Source organism: Artibeus jamaicensis, unplaced genomic scaffold (genome assembly GCF_021234435.1).
Source record: "Artibeus jamaicensis isolate MK-2021 breed Jamaican fruit bat unplaced genomic scaffold, CSHL_Jam_final contig_373, whole genome shotgun sequence".
Classification (NCBI taxonomy): domain Eukaryota; kingdom Metazoa; phylum Chordata; class Mammalia; order Chiroptera; family Phyllostomidae; genus Artibeus; species Artibeus jamaicensis.
Window position 1 is genome coordinate 10,727,629 of NW_026521807.1, and position 22,008 is coordinate 10,749,636.

Sequence of the window (22,008 nt, forward strand, 5' to 3'; positions counted from 1 at the left end):
CTCAGACATGAAGTGATTGCATCCATAGAGAGACCAACTGGATCTAAAAGTTTTAGGCAAAACAAAGGCTTCAATAATGCATAAATATTTATAAGAGGTTGGTGTTATTCTTTTCCTTCTTGACTTTTCAAAACTAGAGAACTTAAAAGAATTAAAAATTTTAAAAAATTGTTTAAAAAGTGAAAGCCAAAAAGTAGTTAAAGACTCCAAACTTGCAAAGATGTCAGGGCCAGACTCCAAATTTCAGAGCACTCACAACAGAAAGAAAGAGGGAACTGGGGTGATCAAGTGAAAGGCTATAGGCAAGACGGGCTGTATCATTTGCAGGTTCCAGGGCAAATCGAAAATGTGGGTACCCTTGTTAAGAATTTCAGATGGTGGAGGCATTTAACCGTGTGGCTCTGTAAGAGCAGTGCCCTGTGTGACTGCACAGGGCAGACGTCAGTGACATGGGCCTGGCTGTAAGAGATACGGCCACAGCAGCTAAAAGCCTTTCAGTTTCTGTCCTGAATAAACTGATCATGGTTACCGAAGCAAGTCACTGTGGTCAGAAAGGTATCTGAACTCTTATCCAAAAGCCACTATTTTCCCAAACTTACCACAAGCAAAAGTCCAATAAAAAGTCAAATAAAATATTTTTAATAAAATATTTTTAGCTAATAAGCTCTCTTTTATTCAGTGCGAATGATTGAACTGAATCCTTTTTGGGGGGGGCACTAATGACACCCTTAGCTTTTGATCAACTGTTACTGGTCTGCTGAAAACCAGCAGCGAAAAAAGAAATCACACAGCTGTATTGACTAGTGACCACCAATTGCTGGTGTCCAAATTTCCTCAAGGCTCCCTGTAGTCTAGTAGACACTTCTCATTGCCTCTCTATCTGCAATACCTCAGGCCTCTTTCAAGCACCTGCTCCCCAGCCTCAATGTCTATAGAAACTACATTCAACATAAAAAAATATAGGTGGTCACCCACTCAGCGTCACTCTGTCCACCAACCACCCCTTAACTGCACTTGGGTCCATCTGCAGCTCTGTCTTGTTCCAATTCCATCCTCCTCCCTTCCTTGAGTGTTGCCATTTTATCTCCATTGTATCTATGTGTTCAATCTTTTCCTTCCTTCAATCGTTCTTTCTCTGCATATAAATAATCTCAAGTGCTTTTTGCCTTTAACCCCTTCTTAGTCCTAGTTAGAGTACGATTTCTCTCTCTTCACAGTCCCTTATTTGAAGAGAATAGAAACTATTTCCACTTCCTCCCCATTTGCTCCCCACCAGCCTTGCATCCCCTCCTCCTCCCTTCGGCCCATTTCCTAACTCCTGGTTCCTCAAATGAAGCTGTTTCCTCTTGCTGTGCAGCCCGGCATGAACTGTGGTGATGAACACCGCATGAGAAAACGCTGGCCAACAGGATTCCAAGCCATCCATGAATTATTTCATGTCATTGAGGAATATGGGCATAAATTACGTTTGTACCAACAGGTGACTGCAATATTAAATTTTCTGTTTTAAAAGAAAAACTCTTCGAACTAGGTCTTTGAAATAGGAAAACAGTCTTGTAATGTTTTTAAAGAGGTGGAGACACCCTCTCCACACAAAGGGCAGAGTGTCCTTGCCCTGCTGCAAATGTTTTAGCAGCTGTGGAAACTTTCAACAAAATTTACTTCCAGCAACTGAAAGCAATGTGCGAAAACTGGGCTTTTCATCCTGGAGACCGAAGCACTTACGAAAGAAATGGAGACTTGGAGGCGCAGCTAGGAGCTGTGCGGCTCCTTCTTGCAGCCCTGCCTCCAAACTCTGATGTGGTTTTTCATCCCCCACCGCACACCACTGCACCTCTTAAGAAATCGTGTATCCTGATTTTGAACTCTTTACGTGACAGGATGAAATACTGTGAGGGAATCTGGGCATGTGCTATGCCTCTTTCCCCGTAAAGCACAGGAAAAATGATCTGATGTACAAGTTTGGGCTTTCTCCCAGAACCCCTGGGGTTAAAGCTACACGGGTATTTAGCATCGCTGCCTTGGAGGGTGATCAGCAGTATTATATATACAGCCCCCTTCCCAACTGTGCCGGGGATTTCTCCTGTCTGAGACACCTCATAGGCTTCACCTTAAAAATCTGACATTCGCAAACCTTTGAGGCCAGCAGCTCCAAACCAGTATTGACTAGCAAGAGAAACTCAGGCCATAAGAATAAAAAATTGGCCCAAAGGAGCTGTTTCTTTCCTTCTTCTGGGCAAGGTAAAATCCCGATGGAGATTTTATCATTTAAGAATTCTGGGTATAACAAGCATCCACTGCAGCATCTGATGGGAAATATTTCATTTGATAAAGTACCCGCTGTGGTTGTTCTGTATGTCGTACTCGGTTTACGAAACCTTTAAGAATTTACAGCATTTAGCCTTCCTTCAGGATATAGGGCAATAATAATTCTGATTCAACAAAAGCTCCACTGCTGATAATATTTCACCTAACAGAAGAAGGCCTGTATTTATGAAGATAGAAAGTCTAAGAGCCACGCATTTTCTGAATGTTTTAACGTATTTAAGTCAACACAGGTGACTGTGCACCTACTACGTGTAAGACAGTGATTGACCTTGTGAGTGCACTTGTGGATTTTTGTCCCCAAATACACTGCACCTGCAATCTCAGAGGCACATCTTCACTGCAGTCTCTCTCGGTGCTCAGGTGGAGGATGTTGGGTTAAGTTACCAAAAATGTCCTTTTTTTGAGAAAGGAATTCATTACCAACTGAGGAGCCTGTGTACGAGGAGGGTGCAGACACCGGCACCGGGTATTCGGAAGGCACGTGAGCCTTGGGCTGCATCAAAGTCTGCCCCACAATTAACATTGGTCGACTGGCGGCAGAATATAATTAAAGGGACGTCCTTCTCCCCTCTTTATATGGGCAAACAAAATAATACATGCAGAGTTATTTCTCTCAAATATCTGGCAAGGCGTGTGATTGACTGTTAGAAATTCTTTGACTTGGTTAAGACACGATTTAGCCGATTGTTAAAGCATGGAAATTGTTGGTGTAGGCAAAGCGGGTATCTTGACGAAGCTTTAAAATCACCCCAGCACACAAACATGTTGAAGTCTTACCATTAGGTTCTCATGCAGTCTGTTTCCTTGCAGCGAGCATTAGCTTTAACCCTTCAGTGCTGCTGCTGAATTTCATGTGTCGGGAGAGGGACCGAAGCTTTATTCCGAAATAAGATTTTATTTGGGTGATGATCCTCAGTTTACAGGAGAGGACTATAGTTCCACTTGTGTAACTGGTCTCAGTGATATATATGAATATATATATGTACTTTATAGTAAGCCTTTAAACTCGCTGAGGAGATTCTAGTGCTTACCTAGTGCACTGTGATTTGGGTGCACTGTGTGTTTAAGAGATTGTGTAAAGTCAGGGTGTGCCACATAAATCTTTCTTTCTCTTCCTCCTGTGAATTTTCTACTTTTGAATGAACTCGATGGCAACTCGTTTAGATTACATAATTCGAGCGCAAATTAAGGGTTTGCTTTCTAAATGAACTGCCGTGGGATGAGATGGCTATTTTACTGCTTTGACTTTCCGGTGCTTCTTAGACCAAGCCATCACTGAAAGGGTTAAGGTGTGTTACTGCAGCAGTTATCAGCAGACCAGCCATCTACCTTTGGTACTTACAGGAATTTTATGACTCTTGATCATATTATCAAATTCTTCATTAATTTTTTTGTATTTTTCTTCAGTGCGTGGGGTGAGTGCATAAGAGGAGTCGGGATCGGGGCTTTCACAGCCTTTGTTTTCTTTCTTGTTCAAGGCCTGCCAGGTTCAGAGAAATATCAAGAGTAAAAAAAAAATGAAGGGCGTTTTGAGTACTTACACACAATCTTTGCCTGCTGATCATTAGATCAATATCTTCGTTAATTTTCCTGTACTTGTCCTCAGACTCAGGGCTGTGACCTACTGAATCGTCTGCATCGGGATCTGGGCTGTCACAGCCATTAAGGCCCTTCTTTCTCAACGTCTGAAACACATAATTCGGAAAGTTCAATCCCAGACAAAGGCTGTAAGAGACATTCAGGGCTGTTAACAGAAGTTTAAGCGGTCCGGTGTCCAAGGTTGTCATCACATGTCCTGCATTACATTAGGGTAAAGAAACCACAGAAAGAAACAGAGTCACTTCAGTAACACAGTCATTATTAGTTAAAGAAATAAAGGAACTTTTCCTTTTGCAATTATATTCCGTCAGTGGACAAAGACAGTAGGAGGGCTGAAGTTTCATGATATGGAATTCATACATGCTCCACACCATCGAGGTCAGTGCGCCCAACTCATTTTCACCAGGGGGCCACGTCAGCCCTGCAAAGGTCTGGAATAATTTTAGGACTGTATAAATGTAACTATTCCTTAACTGTTGAGGAGTTGAAATTACATTCGGCCCTGGGAAGGCAACCTCGAGGCTGATGTGGCCCCCAGTGAAAATGAGGTTGACACCCCTGATCTAGTGAGAGACAATCACAGAAGAACACAAGGAAGGTGGGAAATTACAACACTCCATTTTCCCACAGAAGAATTAGAAGCCAGGACGTTACACAACAATTTCGGAATCTGTGATCATGACAAAAGGAGAAATGCTGGAGACAGACCCTTAGTTCAACGTAATGCTTGGCACTGACAGCGTCCCGCCACCCCTTCGGGTGCGCACACTTGACAGGAAAGGCAGCAAGATAACCAATCTAATATTCTCAGAAAGCACCTGTTAGGAATGTTCAGACACCATGATCGTAAGGAAAAATCACCTTTGTTTTGTCTGGTTAGAATTCTGTATGTGTGAAAATGTGTACTGAAATTGATAATGCTGAGAAGTTTTCTGCCTAAACACAAACTGAAAGAAAAGTCAAAACTGCTGAATTTAGGGCTTCATTAACAGGAGCTGAGTAAGGAAGCCAGAGAGTACTGAAAGTCGGTAACCAAGTCAGTCACTTCCAAGCTGGCAAAAGTTCCCCCGGGTCCCAGCCGAGCAGGATCATCCTGAGACTGTCTCCTGACACATGGAAGTGGCAAGTCAGTGCCTTATCTTACACCTCCTGTCTCCTGAATGTGGGTCTGGTCTAGTCTCAGCTGTCACAGGAGGATAAATACGAATGTAACATTGCAACAAAAAATATGAGTCAGGAGTCCTGAGATTTCTTTTCTTTTTTTTTTTTTTTTACTGATGGTTGTCAACTTAATTGTACATGATCTGATTTACAGAGATAATGTTATGTTTTTAGAGATCATAAAACTTCTGATTAATCACACAGATTGCCATGTTAATTATTAATAGACAAGCAACATTTCTGAATTTTCCTGGTGCTACCTAAATTATTACAAAGAGCTGTGTACCTAAGTGTCTCTCATTAATGGAAAGTTCAGCAGAGCTCATCTTTATTAAAGACAGAATTCACATACAAATAAAGCTAAAACTGTGACATCAAGCTAAGGAATTCAAAGCTGAGATAACACTCCATCTTTAATTCATGCGATTGGAGAAAATAAATAAAACAACATGAGTTTAAAAGGGGTGTCAGTCTTAAAAATTTAAACTCCCTGGCTCTTATCAATGTGTAACAAATGTAACATTGTTTAAAATTAGATTCTGAGGCAGCAAAGATTTTCACTTAATATCAGACTAAGGGAACTACCATTTCTAATGCATTTCTGATACACTGTGGCTCTGTAAATATTTATTAATGTTATAGTGGAAAAATATAACAAATAAACATATGGTTACAGCTTATTATGTGGTAAAATGTTTGAATATTAAAATGAATATTTTGACACAAGATGATAAAATATACATTTACAATCTTGGGGAATTTATAATTGGTGGGGCCCCCTGCCCCCCCGTTGTGAATCCACAGTCATCATTTCCACCCGGAGTAAGTACTCCAAGAGGGCTCCATAATACTTAGAATAATAACTTTCTTTGCTAACTTAATTCCTTTCATTTTAAATTCTTTGCTAGCACTATCTCAACCACAAAGAGCATGCTTCTGGGTGAAAACTACTTGCTGTATTATCATGTGTCTTTGCTTTGATCTCCAGATACCCCTGGGCTTCCAACAATAATTCCTGAAGGTCTTGCATGGTACGCCACAGACTTTTCATAAAAATTCACTTATGCAGAGAAAAATACGTAAGATGAAAAAAATCTTCTATTTTTCAAACTGTACCTATCTTCCTATAAGGCATGTTAAGGATATTCTTACATAAACCTTCCATTTAAAGTCTTATCCAGACAGATTTTTCAGGGTGCACCCGAGTCTCTTATCCAGTAAATCTGATCATGAAAACCACGGCTGTTTTGATGCGCAGATTTTTGACAGCAGAATGCCAGGGTTAGGAGGAGCCTGGCGACTGTCGCGGCGGTCCATCTGGCACGTGCATGTGTGCTGCACGCTCCTCGAAGCTCTGGGGGTAGACACTGTGTTTGGCTTATAAAAATTCAAGCACCCATTACATGTCATTGAAAGATCTCCACAGACATTAACTCTTATGCCTCACAAGTCTTCCTCCCATAAGGGTTTCAGGGAAACCTTGGGCCAGGTCTCGGGCCAGCGCGGCCACTCACGGTGGCCCAGGCCTCCTGCTCTTTCCCTGGCCAGGCTTTGCCACACGGGTGACGTGAGGGATACAGAACAGAGCTCCCTCATTCCTACGCACCCACAGCAGGAGACTAAGCACTGAAATAAACAGGCAGACATTTCTACAAACTAGGCTGTGGAAAAATTTTTAGTATGAAACTAGGGCTAAAATATTGATATTTCTTAGATGTCAAAGTTTAGAGAGAGGGAATGCTCATGAGTCAATGAAACACATCAGTTTACCAATTATAAAAACGAATTTGATCAACAGCTCACTTGGTACCTGAAGAATTATGCAAACTATTAGGCGAACAAAGCAGGTGGTTCCGAGTCACAAAGAAAAAGGTAGTGATGAGATGAGGGGGGGAAGAGGCTCATTTTCTTCCAATAAATTCTTCTTGTACCAGAACACATTATCTTATAATGAGTATCATCAGTACTTAAGTAATGAAATACCTCTACCATTTAAATTATAGCCTTATTTAAAGTTAAATCATGTTATTTTAAAAAGGAGAATTTTTAAATTATACAAACACAAACTCCAAAAGCATATTAACACAGAGTTCCAAAATTCCCGTAATCAGAATATTGAAAAACTTGTTAAAAAATACTCAGCCGAGAGCTTGCAGAACACATTTCTGCCAAGAACAAATGACTACAGTGGGATTACAAAGCTCTGAAAATGAAAGTGATGGAGAATACCACAGTGTGCAGGTAGAACTGCAAGGGCCATCTTGTTTTTATTATATTAAAAATCTACAGCTGTTTCATAATGACAAAAGAATTCCTGTTGGATTCACCCAAGTCTGTCTTGATCACAGTAATAAACAGTTGGTATAAACTAAAGGATTACTAAATGGATAAATAAGCATTATTCCTTCATGCCCCTTTCTAGTAAAATGAAAATCTCTGCCGCTGGCCTCTGAAAGCTTCTTTGATCTTTTACAAATGTTATCGGTAGGATAATGTAGGCACTTATATCATTACTCTTTTACAGGGGCTAGAAGTCCTGGATTTATACGTGTCTCTCAGCCGCCTATATTTTGAAAAGATTTATTCTATATGTCAAGGTAAGGCGAGAGATCTACCCAAACCACCAGCTTCTCTAACTATGTACCCGCTGAAACTCACTTCTCAGGGAACTCTTGGAATCCTGAGTCTGTACACCGACCGAAGCCAGCTTTCCCTGTGGCACCGACACTGTCAGGTAGATCAATGGACTGCAAGGCTTCTGGGATGTTTTCGAAAGGCAGCAATTGTCATGCAGTGAGCTAACAGCCGTTTTTTCGAGAAGTAATTAGATTGACAGAAGGTGACATACTCCAAACAATAAAAGGGAAAAGGATTCCAGGCAGGTAATCCAAAAACCACGTGGCTCCCCCCTTCCCAGACATATGGACATATGGACCCTGCGTTATTACATTTGTTCATTGCAAAAACTCGAAATCCATATAAACTGATGATAGGTGACAGGTGCTTCAAAAATTCTAATGAAATAGATGAAGGGAACAGATTCTGTATCTTTACTGAAAGGAATATAAATGAAAAAGAATGACACATGGTGGGCTCATTCCTCATCTTAGGCATTATGTTACCAACTAGAAAACACCTTCAGTATACAGTGGTTAAAACTGAGTGCCCCTTATTAATTATTTCCTGTTAGTAAAAAAGATGCAAGTAGATTATTAGTCTTTTTCAATCAAATGAAGCTATACAATTTGCACTATTTAGGTAAAATCAGCTTCTTCCGGAGAGCTACCATCAGATTTAAAGCTTCCAACAACTCAATTTCTTTCCACATCTGCAGTTTTAGTTCTCAAGGATGTATATTTTCATCACCTGTATTTTTCTGTACTTGCCCACTATACAACAGAAATTTTAAATCCTTCTGTGAAAATCCCCAAAATACACATTAATTGTTTTAAAAGATTTTATTTATTCATTTTTAGACAGAGGGGAAGGGAGGGAGAAAGGAATGGAGAGAAACATCAATGTGTGGTTGCCTCTCACATGCCCCCTATTGGGGATCTGGCCTGCAACCCAGGCATGTGCTCTGACTGGGAATTGAACTGATGACCCTCTGGATCCCAGGCCCTTGCTCAGTCCACTGAGCCACACCAGCCAGGGCTCATTAATTTTTCTTAAAACCCAAATAATCACTTTTCTTGCACAGCTAGCATTATCCTCACTTCAGAGGGCTGATGTGTCAAGAACACATGCAAGAATTATTTCTATTAGTTGCATGATATCTTGTTCACACAAAAGCTGAGGAAAAAAAGACATCAACTTAGAAAAGGTAGTTTTCTTTTCTCTGACACTAAGTCATTTTGTGCTTGTCTTTCACAACTTTAGGAAGATAAGCAATCTACTCTTATACTGAATAACCTTCACAGTAGTAAATCCACACAAGACTAGGAGAAGCAGTTGAACTGGACACTGCCTGCATACGAAGTTTCTGAGAGTATTTCATACACATCCTCCCTCAGCTGCTGAAACTCATGATGCTGCTGCTTCTGGCCCCATCGGTATCTGGGGAATGGCTGCCCTAAGCATGTATTTCATTTAAAACATATTCAGCAAACAATTATTGAAAACCCACTGTACTCCAGATGCTGTTTTGTGCGTTTGTTTTGTAAAGAAGCAGGCAATACAAATTCAAACTAAAAAGTTCTGAACTGACCTATAATATTGTATGTATTTGGGGGATTTCTAGCAGAGATCACTTAAGCTGGGGGAAAGTCAGGTACCAAAAATTTCTGCATAGGTTTCATTCATTGATTGTTTGTTTGTTTTTGTTTAGAGAGAGAGAGAGAGAGAGAGAGAGGAAGGAGGGAGTACCGGTGGTGGGGGGAGAGACAGAAAGAGACAGACGGAGAGGGACAGATGTCTGTTTTCCCACTTATTTATGCATTCATCAGTTGATTCTTATATGTGCCCTGACCAGGAATCAAACCCACAGCCTTGGTGTATCAGGACAACACTCTAATCAACTGAGCTACCTGGCCAGGCCTCTCCATAGGTTTTAATAATCAAAACTGTTTGCGTCTTCTGCACTATATCTCCTCATTCCTTAGTTCTTCTTTGTTCTTAATATAAAAGTGAAAAGACATGAAAATACTGTAAATTTAGCACAATTAGTAGCTAGATTTTAGTTAGACAAGCAAATTATATCTAGTACAGAGTATAAAAATTAAATTTTACAAAAATTATTCATTTGTGGTGAAAGTTTTATAAAGAATTGAAGGTGTAAACCTTAACAACATCATATTTATGTAGGCTATAAATGCTCGTTGTAATTAGATATTAACTTCCACTCAGGAGAAGCTGGAAAGAGCTAGAGATTTTTGTTTTATTCTTTTCTTCAAAATATAATCTTAATATTTATTGGACTTGAAATTTTAGAATGGAAATAAAAGACACTAATTAAAGATTTGAAGACTTTTTATGTGTAAAACATAATAAAACACCTACCCACTGCCTCCTGATAGCCACAAATTCTTCATATAAACATCAGAAGGTGATAGAGAGTTTTTAAAGTTACTGGAACTCTATCTCGGGACAAGACCACTAAGGATCATCTGGCCAGTTGGTCCTCATGCCCAGAAAGGGGGGGTAATGGTGCCTAAGCAACTGGCCTCTCGCAGAAAAACCTCATGTGTCTCCTCAAGCTGGCGCCTGGAACCAGCCCTACAGCACTGGTTCCCCGGATACAGACGGTCCTCCAAGGCAGAACTAACACATCGTCTCTTTTCTAGAGACTTGTCTTATCACCAGGGCTGAATTGATTTCTCCCTCATTCATGCATAGATTTATCGTACACATTTTTCCATTAGAACCTTAGCACATATTATTACTTATGTGTTTGTCTCCTCTGCTAGCTTGCGAGGTAATTAACAAATCATCTTCTTTTATTCACTTTTGGAGTTTCAATATAGAGTAGAGCCTGACATGCTGTAGGTGCTCAATAAATGCATGTGGAATGAACAGAACACACATTCTCATGTCACTGTTAATGTACGCAGAGGGTTCCGCCAGTGGACCAAGGCTTTCTGAGTGTTTGGAGATGGAGATGGCAGTGGGATCCAGGCCTCCTGACACCATTGACTAAGTGCCACTATGTGTCAGGTGTTGTCTGTGGTCCTCTGGATGCAAGGGTGCTTTTTCTTAATATATGATTAAGATAATTTGTTTACATGTTTTTTGTCCCCATACATGAACTCCTGGAGGTGAGGGATTGTTTACTAGTCATCTTGTATCACTGGAATTTAGCACAGTCCCCGGCGCATGGTAGATAAATGCTTGTAGCGTTAATAACAGACTGCTGTAATTTCTTTTTTCACCATCTTATGTTGTTATTTCACATTAAGTTAAAAGTTAGTTATTTTACTCTTTACAAGTAACTGTTACAAATGATTTTTGAAGTGTACAGTTTTGAAGTTAGAAAGCAATGTAGGATACGCATAATTTATACAGTGATGAAACTGATTATAACTCAGGATATTTATGTCATTGAATACTTAAAAATTTTGGTATTGGTCTTAATATGGAAGGTCATAAAAACTAAGCATTGATTAAGTCATTACAGGACAAAAGCTATAAGCATGTACTTTCAGTGATTAAATGTATAGCAGGAGAGAGGGCACAGAATTTAGCATAGAAAGAGAAAAAAGGGGCGTGGTATTCTATGCAGAATATATGAGGAAAAACAGAAACCACGTAGGCAAGAGCATGGGGAAATGTTTGTGAATGTGAGTCAGATAATACAAATTTGAACTAAGCATGTTTTAAAATTCTTGGGAAAAGTTCATCATTGTTTTCCCCATCCTTGGACACTGGTCTTTTGCTCTACTATTCTGGGCTTTGACATTGGTCTTATTCTGGGCCAACCTTACCCTGGGGAATTCATGGAAAATCAGGGTGATTCCAGGACCAATCAGGTGATTCAGGCTTCCTCAGGGTAGGTCAGTGGTTTGGTGTTTTTATTAAGGATTTTTCCACCACACCTCTCCTGGACCTGCAGAAGGCATGTGTCATGAGGCTGGCCTGGAACAAAACTGAGAGGAAGAAGTTTTGCACCCTTAGCCATGAAATGCTCCTTGACATTCTGAAGCCAGGAAACAGCTGAAGTTAAACACTAAACGGAAAACGTTTTAATATATAGTGACCGAACTGCATGCTAACATGTGCAGTTAGTCCCAATAATCTCTATAAAGCAAGTCCAGAAAATAAAGGCTGGAATGCAAAATAAAAAGCTGGAATACAAAGAATCACATCATAGGTGGGTGTGAAGAACGGACAATGTTAGTCATTTCTTAAATAAGAAAAGTAAAGGCTGGTTCTCCCCATGTTCCAATCACCTTTCCTGCTTTGGGCCGGGTCTCATCAAAATGCAAATCTGGTTGTACCACTGTTCTTACGAAGGCTGGAGCTCCCGACAGCCACGCCCACCAGTTCTCACAGCCTTCCACCTGCCTCGCCAGCCTCACCGCCTCTCCTCTCCCCAACACTCTTGGGTTTTGCCAGGAGGGAATGTCTCACCATTTGCCAAGTCAGGCAGGTCCTTTAAGAACAGCATTTTGATACATGACATTCATTTCTGTCTGGAATATCCTTGTTTTCCCCTCCTCTCTGCTACAGAAACTTTAGTCACCTTAGGATATCGATTACCTAATATCATCGCTGGCTCCATGAAGCTGTAAAAAAAAAACCTCTTAATATTTAGAGACTCCTTTATCTGTGTATTTACAATCCTTGACTTCTGGTGTTTTAAAAAATAACACGTTGTACGGTATATTGTAATTTATCTTTTTAACATGCCTGCTGTACCACTTGATTGTGAATTCCGTGAGGGATGGGTCTCTCTGATCCCTAACAGAAGATTGGGTTAATATATGTGGCCTCGGCGTAAATTCTCAGTAGTTGCTCATTAAATAAATCAACCAGCAAACAAACTTGACAGTGAAACTTTTTTGACAGTGACAGGCTAACTGAAATGAATGGGTGGTCTTCTAAGGTGACAAAATTATTTATTTGTTGTAATAACATTATAAAACCCTGGCTCACACAGCTCAGTCGATTGAGCGTGGACTGCAAACTGGAGGGTCACGGGTTTGATTCCCAGTCAGGGCACATGCCTGGGTTGCAGGCCAGGTTTCCAGTGGGGGCCCCATAAGAGCAACCACACATTGAAGAAGAAGATTATTAAGTCAAAATGCAAGGAGCACAAGTTCTGGTAGGTTGAAGCAATTTCCCTTTTTAATCACCTCACAACTGTGGCACAGAATATACCTATGAAAGAGGAGGGTACAGGGGAGGTGACAGACTACGGTAAGTGGGGTGCAAATGGTTGGTTTCTCTGTGTTTGGAATCGTTCAGGGTCCTGGGCAGGTTGGAGCGGTCCTTCCCAGCTCCTTTTGTGGATATTGGTGTTCTGAGTTACCACCAGGAGGGATAAACATACTGAAAGCCAGATGTAATCTAAGACGGGGCCCAACCTCTGGGCTGTGGACCGACACCAGTCTGGGTCTGCTGGGAAACTGCGTCGCAAGCGGGAGGTGAGCTTAAATGTAATACGCTTGAATCGCCCCAAAACCATCCCCCTCTGACACCCCGCCAGGTCTGTGGGAAAAATTCTCTTTGACAAAATCAGTCACTGGCGCCACAGAGGTTGGGGACTGCTGTTCTGAGAGATGCTTTTGTGCATTCTATTCTCTTTCTAGGTTTCCATTCAGAAATGAGGGCATTACCTTTAATGTATTTTGAAGAATCTCTATTAGTTGGGATCTGTAGTTTGTCACCAGCTTATTTGACAAGCAGAACATTTGATAAGGCAACAGATAATAAAAAAGATTCGAGGTAGGAAACTGATTGACTAATGCCATAACAATTTTGATCATACCCGAGAATGGTACCCAAATCTTCATTTGTAAGAGTCGGGGACTGGAGAGAAGTAAAGGGGTCCAGTGGACTTTGCTCCAGCCCACTGCTCCTGTGCTGGCCCCTAGCCTCATGGAAAAAGCCCCTCTGTGCCATCCACTCTCATTCATTCTGGATGTTGCAGGTACCACGTCTTACATCACAGGACCAACACGCACCAGTAACAGTTTTCCGCCTGGGGTAGCACAGAATATACTTCACCAACTTCCATTTTATTCCTTAATTTAGGAGTCGACAGAGAGATTTTCAAGGACAAATTATGGACTGTGAAATGCAGATTTTATTTATGGCATCCTCAACCATCTTTCCCCATAACCCCTGACATTCAAATCTTTTTTTCTATTAGATTTATCTCTCTTCCCAATCAACCAGCCTGCTCTCCAAAGAGTGGTTTGACAGGAAAGGTGGGTCAAGGACTCTTCCACTCCACCTCCCCACTTAGTGTACCCTGTGAGTGTGCCCTTGAAAACTAGCCTAGATGCTACTTCAGAAGGTTTTGCCTGAGCCTGATATGCCACCCAAGACACTGGTATTGACAACTGCATTAGCACATGTTGTTTCAGAGACACAGGGCTCTGACAGGTTAACAGGAGGTATCGGGATGGTAGAGCACTGCTGGGACTGTGTGGAAACAATGTATGAGTTATAGCTACTGTGGGTGCCGGGGAGATGAGGTGTCATTACGGTAGAGGAAACCTCCACTCGAGTGTCCAGTGTCAGCACATAATGTGCCAGCTCATAGATGCCACTCAATAAATATCACTGTTGTTAATGAAACAGTAATGGAATCTGCTACACAGACAGAGGTTCTTATTTAAGATGGAATCACAATGGGAGCTGAGAACACACAAGGAGCCGTTGTTAGATTTGTACTCAGAGTTTATGCTGCTTTCACCCCCCCACCAAACTCTCTCCTTAACCCCACCCACCCCCATCCTCACACACGAATTTAAATAAAAAAAGAAAGAATGCTGTGGACTAGAAAGTTAATGGGATTAATGTGTCTCTTTTGTGCCTCCCCAGAACTTTGCAATGAACATTTATTCATAATGTTGCTTTCGGTAATCTTGTTTTTATCGCATTTCTAGATGATGAGATTCCTATAGAGAGTAAATATCTCTTGAGAGCTTTCTATCCTTAGCAACTAGCGCAGGATCTGACAGTAGAAGGTTGCAACACATCGATTCAGTCTTCTGGGTGGGTGTCCTGCAGGAGAATCCCTCCAAGGAGAGCCCGACAGCATGTAATAAGGATGCTCACTCAGGAAGATGAGGCGAAAGTTAGTGGGGATCCAGGCTTCCCCCTCCTTGAACGCTGAGCCTCCTCTCCCTCCTTCCAACATTGGTAATGTTGACTAGGTCTGTCGCAGGCTGGCGGCCTTGGTGCCTGACCTTACTCTAATGTTTTCTCTCTCTCTCTCTTTCTTTTTACGTATCTTTTTTGATGTAAAATTCTGAGACTTTCGTCAGTGAACAAATCTCTACCCACACTCACATCAGGCACTAAGAAAGTCCCTTAGGTCGTGTCTCCACAATGCGCAGCAGCACACTCACAGCCTGACTTTCTTTTCTGCAAGTAACTTTACACTGTTTTATACCCCTAATCTCTCCCACCACACGAAAACTGCCTGTGCAGAAGAACGGGGTCTATCCAATCTATTTATCCCCTACAGCTGTTCTGTCATGGCCACACACCTAATATGTGGACTGGTAATATGTGGTGGATTTTACATTCAATTGCCTTAGGTTTGGTGTCCGATGGAGGAAGGTCTTGTTAGAATTGCACTTAAAAGCGAAGGAGCTCCATGTAAATAAAAGGTGCTTGAAAATAAAAGTGCTTCAAGATCCTCGGGCAAGTGTCTCAGTCTCAGCCCTCCATTTATGTTTTTGCTGTATTTATAAAGCACACTGACATCCTTCTTCTCTGTCTTTATTTAAACTGCCTGCCCTGCGTGCCTGTCACGGCTGTGCACTCTGCAGGGCCACCGTGTGCCGCCTCCGTTTTTACTCAGGACTGAGCCCTGGGGGGCAAGGGCTGTGCGTTTCCGCTGGGTATCCCTAGGACCAAGAAGAGCTCCTGGCCCTTAGAATCTCATAAATTAATGTGAATTTGAAGTCCATTAATCAAAGGGCCTCTATTTGCTTTCTTAACAATATAATTATTTCCAGCTGGTACCAGAAAAATAACCAAACAGAGTATGTATATGACAGACATCAAAAGTGCCAGTGGCATTTCAGAGCTGGGACCCTGCACTCAACTTTCCACAGGGACGTGCCCTCTCGTTTCCTGGCTCATTTGTTATTGGGGGTTGGTGTCTCCTGGACTCACACTGTAGTTCTTGCTATTTTATAGTATTGATATGACAGGTCCTTTCTCATTAGCGTAGGTGATTATGAATTGTGTAATGATTAGAAACAAACAGGCCCAAGCCATCCACAGAGCGGATTCTAAAAATAACCTAAAATATATTCCTTTATGGCAACTGGGATCTTTCCTTCTGGATTAAATAGTTATAAATAAAATATAGTTCATATGAAATGTTTTGGAAAGTCTAGGATTATCAATATTCATTGCTGATCAAGGTCTATATTGGCTATCACATTTACTTTGTGTCCAAGTATAATTTTTTAAAAATTTATGCTTCCAAATTAAGTGAATTAATGATTAACATCAAACTCATTTCAATTTCTTTTCCTTGTGCTATGAATGTTATCCATGCATCAATTTGTGGTCGCAGAATCTTGGGCCAACTTGTAGTTCACAAAAATCACATTTCCCATGACTTCCTATATCATACAAACAAGTAACATTCTCAGGTTTTGCATTCAGTCACCTCGGATTTCATACGATGCTACAAAAGCTAGAGAGAGCATTAAGAAATAAAAATTGGGAAAGAATGGTGCATAAATGTTTAAGAAAAAGAATGACAAGAATGAAAGAGAGAGAATGGTAGGTGGACAGACAGATGATAGACACTGTGAGGGAAGCTGCGGGACGGAGGAAATGAGAGCAAGTGGGAGAGAAGCTGACTGTGCCGTAAAAGCGGGAGGGAAGATCATCATGTGAATACAACTTGCTGTCCCTTGGTATGTCGGCTGGCTTCTCATTGTGTCTGGGCTCACCACTTTTTGATCTGACGCGAAGCTTTATCACAGACAGCCTGCAGCTTCGCTCATCCCGATCCCCACCGTGAGTGACTCAGCACCTGTTGACTGAGTGAGGCCTGCCGAGAGGTGACGCCAGCCCTGCAGACTGCTCTGTCCTCTGGCCCCAGACGGCCTTCTCTGGGGAGCTCGCCGCGTGGCCCTGGGTTCCTGGCTGCGGTGGCATTAGCTGCCTGCTTTTGTGGTCACCATAGTTTTAATAATTACTGGAAATGTATTGCAACTTGACTTTTAAGTTTGGTATTTCAATTTCCATAACCTGTGAATTAACTCAGTGATTATGTTGGTGTAGTGGCGAACTTAGATTTTTTTCATTTGCACAATAATTTCTTCCATATTATTCATTAGGTAATTATAAAAACAACATTTCCTCTTCTGTGGCATAAAGAGGAAATTAAACCAGTCTCTCCACACTATCAAAATATTAATTTTCCCTTTAATTGAATCTGTGCTTCAGCAATAACACCTACCATTAATTGAGCATTTACTATGTGCTAGGGACCGAGCCTGCAGCTTTGCATGGATCTTTTTTTGTAAGTCCTCACAATCACTCTTCCATTATGACTGCCATTCTACAGATAAAGAAAAAGAGCTGCAAGATGTGCAGGCGCCTGCTGAAATTCACCGTGTGTGTTAGTGGTAGAACCAAGTTAATGGACTCACCCGGGAGCTCCAGATACTCCTCTGAGCAATCTGACTAGTCTGCCTGTGCACGTTCGTCCAGTTATACAGATTGCCTAAATTATGTCTATGCTTTCCTTGAATACGTATAGCTAAAATAAATGAAATGTTTGAAAATCTTTTTTTTCCCACAGAGGGATACATTTGTAATAAAATTTTATGTTCTTATGAACACTCTTAACTACAATGCTTTTCCTGTTGTTTTATTGTAATATCAACTGAACAGAAGGGAAGATTCCCTTTAACAATATTTAAGTTGTGGCTACTTAGTTCAAATAAAGCACAGGTTGTCGAAAACCTAAGGCAAAGCAAGCTCATTTTTTGACTCCTACATTTTTAAGACTGGGAAAGATATCCTTTGCAATAGCACTGAGGCTGTCTCTATCTGGGTAAGATGAAGAGTAGGTTTGTTGCAATTATTAGACTAGTACTAGTAAGAATAAGTCTCAGTCCTAAGAAGAAAAGTTTGCTTTATATATTTCAGCACCTAACTGCTCAGCTCTTCACTTCAACTCGTGTGAGTAGGATAAGAACGCCATGGCTGGCAACTACAAGATGACATTTTGTTGGCAGTGAGGGGGTAGGTTGGGGAACAGAGAAGAAATGTATGCTCCTTTGGAGACATTTCTATTTCTGGGCAAACTTATGGGATCATGGAGAAATCTTATCTATACTTTAAAAATTCTTTCTTTAAAACACTGGTGCACAAGCTCTTCCCTTCCTTTAATTTTTGGAGTAATACCTATAATACCTTGTTACTTTATAGCCTGGGTAGGAGGAAAAGTGAAAAAAAAATGATGGTAAAAGTGCCCTATTTTTTAAAAAAGTTCTGAGGAAGATATAGCAAAATGTGATCTTCTTAAGTGAAAATTTCCCAAAGTTCCAAGGAAAAGAGGAAAACTGCAGGAGAGCTTTGAGAACCACAAACTTTGGGGTTTTGCATCGAAATCCGCACTGTTAGTAAAAGCTTGGGGAAGGCCTGGCACAGCTCTGACTCAGCAGAGAAATGCCACCCACAGGCACCGGCTGGGCTTCCGCAGTGGCGGAGCGGCCCTGTTTTCGCTGGAGCTTTCCCCAGCTGGGCCAGCACACCAGTTTCTCAGATGGGAAATGGAATTATTGGAACATTGGAATTACACAAAGTTGTATAACATTTAAGAGAAGTTTACAATTATGATCCTTGGCTTTTTACACAGGTCTAAAGTCAATTTTCTGTTGAATAAATAACATTGACCACATATTAACCACCTAATAGTTTTCACATGCCTCAAACAGCCATCACCATCATTCAGAATAGAATCGCACTCTTTTTAAAGACCACGGTTAAACGATGAGGGGAATCAGCACCATTAAGAGAGGAAGCAAAACATGGTTCCAAGTCTGTTTCTACGAGGTAATTCACACTACTGAGTGATGCGCAGAGGAATCCAGTCTATATGGAGAGGAAAGGTGGAGTTAAAGCCAGTGGCTGGAAGAAGTTAGAAACCTCCCCGGTCCCCCACTTTACTGAATTACTTTATTGCTGAAGCCAAATGGGCAGGTAGAAATCAATGAAAAGTTTTGTTGATCTGACACAGGAACTTGTGCATCAGTGAGATGAAAGTTAAATATTTGAGTCAATCTGTTGGGAACTGCCAACACTACATTAACCATGTATGTGTGCACATGTGCACACAAGCACAGCATGAAGTTAAAATTCTTGAAAGGATCTTCAAATTGTTTCTGGGTAGATGCAGAGCTATTGTTTTAGTCTTCCTCCGCCAGGAGAAAAAATTTTAATTTCATAATTTAGATGCCCAGAAAAGTTAAATTGTTTCGCTGCAGTATGTCTGCAAACTGAACGATGGTTTCTAATGGAAAACAGATTTCTTCCCCTAATCATAACAAAACATTTGCTATTATATAATTTATTACAATTTTCTCTAATATAAATAAAATCTTATTTTAGGAACTCAATTGTCAAAAGCACTAAAGTGTTTCCCCATTTCTTCTAATGTTGATCAGCAAGTGCTCTGATTTCGGTAGCCAGATATCAGGTGCAGAGTTCAGAACTATAACTTTGTTGTACCTCCTGTCTGTAAAAGTAGGGCTCTGACGGCTGTCCTTTCTCACATCACAGTTCATCTTTACTAACTCTTTGGAGAGCAAAGGAGGTGTGGTTCCGCTCAGAGTGTCAAACAAGTATCAGTGGTTCAGAAAAAGATATCCTTTCCCCAGTAGCAACATACACTGCGGGTACATGACTGGAATATTTAAAACACCTGTTCGCTTGGAACTAAGCCAAATGTGTAATACTTTAGAGTGCGCTTGGCTCACTTCCAAGAGCATGTATCCTTAAAGCCATCAAAATATGGAGAAAACCATGGCAAAGATACACACTAGAATCAATGGAAGATAGATGTATTTTATTGTTAACAATATCATTGCACTAAACACTGCTGGCTGGCTGGCTAGTATTTTCATGAAATCAATAACAATAATAATAATTATTATTATCTGCATCAGAAAAAAAAACTGGCAGTGTAGGGACCTTTAAAAAAAAGATCTTCTTTCTTTATTTTTAGAGAGGGAGGAAGAGGGAGAGAAACATCAATGTGTGGTTGCCTCTCATGCACCCCTCACTGGGGACCTGGCCTGCATGTGTCCTGACTGGGAATCAAACCAGTGACCTGGCGGTTCACAGGCTGGCACTCAATCCACTGAGCCATACCAGCCAGGGCAGGACACTCTTGTCTTAGCTTTACTAATTACTTTCATTGCCTTAAAATCTCAACCAACCCCCTTCTTCTACCTCCCTTCCCCTCAGCCCCTTTCAAATGGTCTAACTGTGTTCTTCCCGGCATACGCAGTACTTCTAAGGGAACTCCAGGGAATAAATTGTGTTCTAACTTTACCTACCAGAGTTTACTAACAGAACTTGGGCAAACCCTGTCTATTTACCAGGCTTCCACTTAATAGTTAATTTGTGACTCCTTTCTTTATGTTTTCCTTAGTTTTAACATATGTATAGTGAAGATCTTACCTCTGAAGAGTTTAATAACTTTTTTATATAAGAAATAGTTATATGTGTATTGTATATTACAATTTACAAAACGTGACAGCTTGTTTGGATATCATCACAAAATATACTGAAGATTTCAATGTCTGAAGTACGCGTGTGTGCATGTATGGAAGAGTAAAAAGTTAAAGTTTGGGCCACAATTTACAGATGCAGGAAGGAGAAGCAGGAAAGACTAGACGTGTTTATGAGTACCACGTGCCCGAAATGGTTAATGGCTATACGCATACCTAAATTAATCCTTATAAAAAGACCCAAAGTGAGATTTAATATCTCTAGTATACTGCCGAGGAAGCTGAAATTTGGTAGCTTAGAGGCACGCCAAAGAGCACAGAATTTAGGAAAGTGGTAGAAACCATGTTTGTCTAAAACTCATGAAGCTCCTCCTACATCTAAACTCTAAAACTCCCACTTTACGTTGTCTTACAATAAAAAAGGCCAGGTTTTTAGATGGTGGGTGTGGAAGTGCACAGGCAGAGTTCTTATATCAGGCAGTGCTGCATCCAGAATCCCGACCTGTGTATGTGCCTGCCAGGAGTGCACATGCTCCACTAGAAACTTCTAAATGTATAGATTTTAATTTCTTCAATAGAATCTAGAGAAGCTTCTCTGTGTTAAATACCATTTTACTTTGCTCCTTTAACACACCATGTATGAGAAGCAGTCCTCAGACAGACAAATGCATGTGTCTGTCATCCGTGCAAACTGAAATTATATGTATATTTCAAAAGTAACTGGTTTTATGTTATAAAGCCATAAATGGCTGACTTATGTAAGTATAACGAAATGTTTCAGACTTTTTTAGCACACACACACACATATATATGTCACTTACAAAAATTAAAATCTTTTGGCACTTCCTTTTTTACAATAAATTGCTCTGTCTAGAGAGACTTGGATCTTCCTCAAGAATTGGTGGTTGCTGTGCTTTTCTGCTGCTTGAGACCATACAGTATCTTTCTCTTGGGTCCTGTATCGCACCTAATCCCAATCCAAACATTGAGAGCACTTGATTTACCTGTATCCTCTTCCCCATTCACCTTGCCATCTTTCTTACAGCTCCTTCTGTATTTGAACATTCCATTCAAATCAAGCTAATACTTTTCATACTGTTACTCATTTCTTCTTGTGGATCTTTGCATAACTGGCCTTTTGAAAGGTTTACCCATATCCTCTTCTTCAATTTATATCCATCTTTCAAACATGACTTATTTGAGCCTAAAAGGGACTGATTATTTATCATGGCTACCTTTCCTGACTTTTGAATATTACAGTTCAAGAAGTTATTACTTGATTACAAGGTATGATCATCATCACCATAAACTTGACTGTGTGACAGACTCTGTTCCAAGCATTTTATAAATGTTTGGTCATTTAATTCTCCTAACACTTATGCACTAGATATTATTACTAACTCCCACTTATAAATGAAGACAGCTCAGAGAACCTAAGTAACTTGCTTGGGGACATACAATTTGGTAAGCAGTGGAGATGGGCTAGGAACTCAGGTGGCTTAGCTGCAGACCGGATGTTCCCAAGCACTAGACTATGCTG

The 22,008-nt window shown here is 40.7% G+C and overlaps 1 protein-coding gene across 15 annotated transcripts in view; it reads right to left on the reverse strand.

Annotated features, from left to right (window-relative positions):
• The window catches only part of MEF2C (myocyte enhancer factor 2C), a 163,030-nt gene that overhangs the window by 35,181 nt on the left and 105,841 nt on the right, over positions 1–22,008 (reverse strand). For 12 of the 15 annotated variants that reach the window (XM_037159629.2, XM_037159628.2, XM_053664444.1 and 9 more), the window contains one exon: positions 3,870–4,013. In XM_037159629.2, coding sequence (XP_037015524.1) covers positions 3,870–4,013 — 144 coding nt within the window. Of the gene's footprint in view, positions 1–3,670; positions 3,809–3,869; positions 4,014–22,008 lie in introns of all 15 variants that reach the window. The other 3 variants (XM_037159635.2, XM_037159637.2, XM_053664445.1) reach the window with 2 other exon arrangements.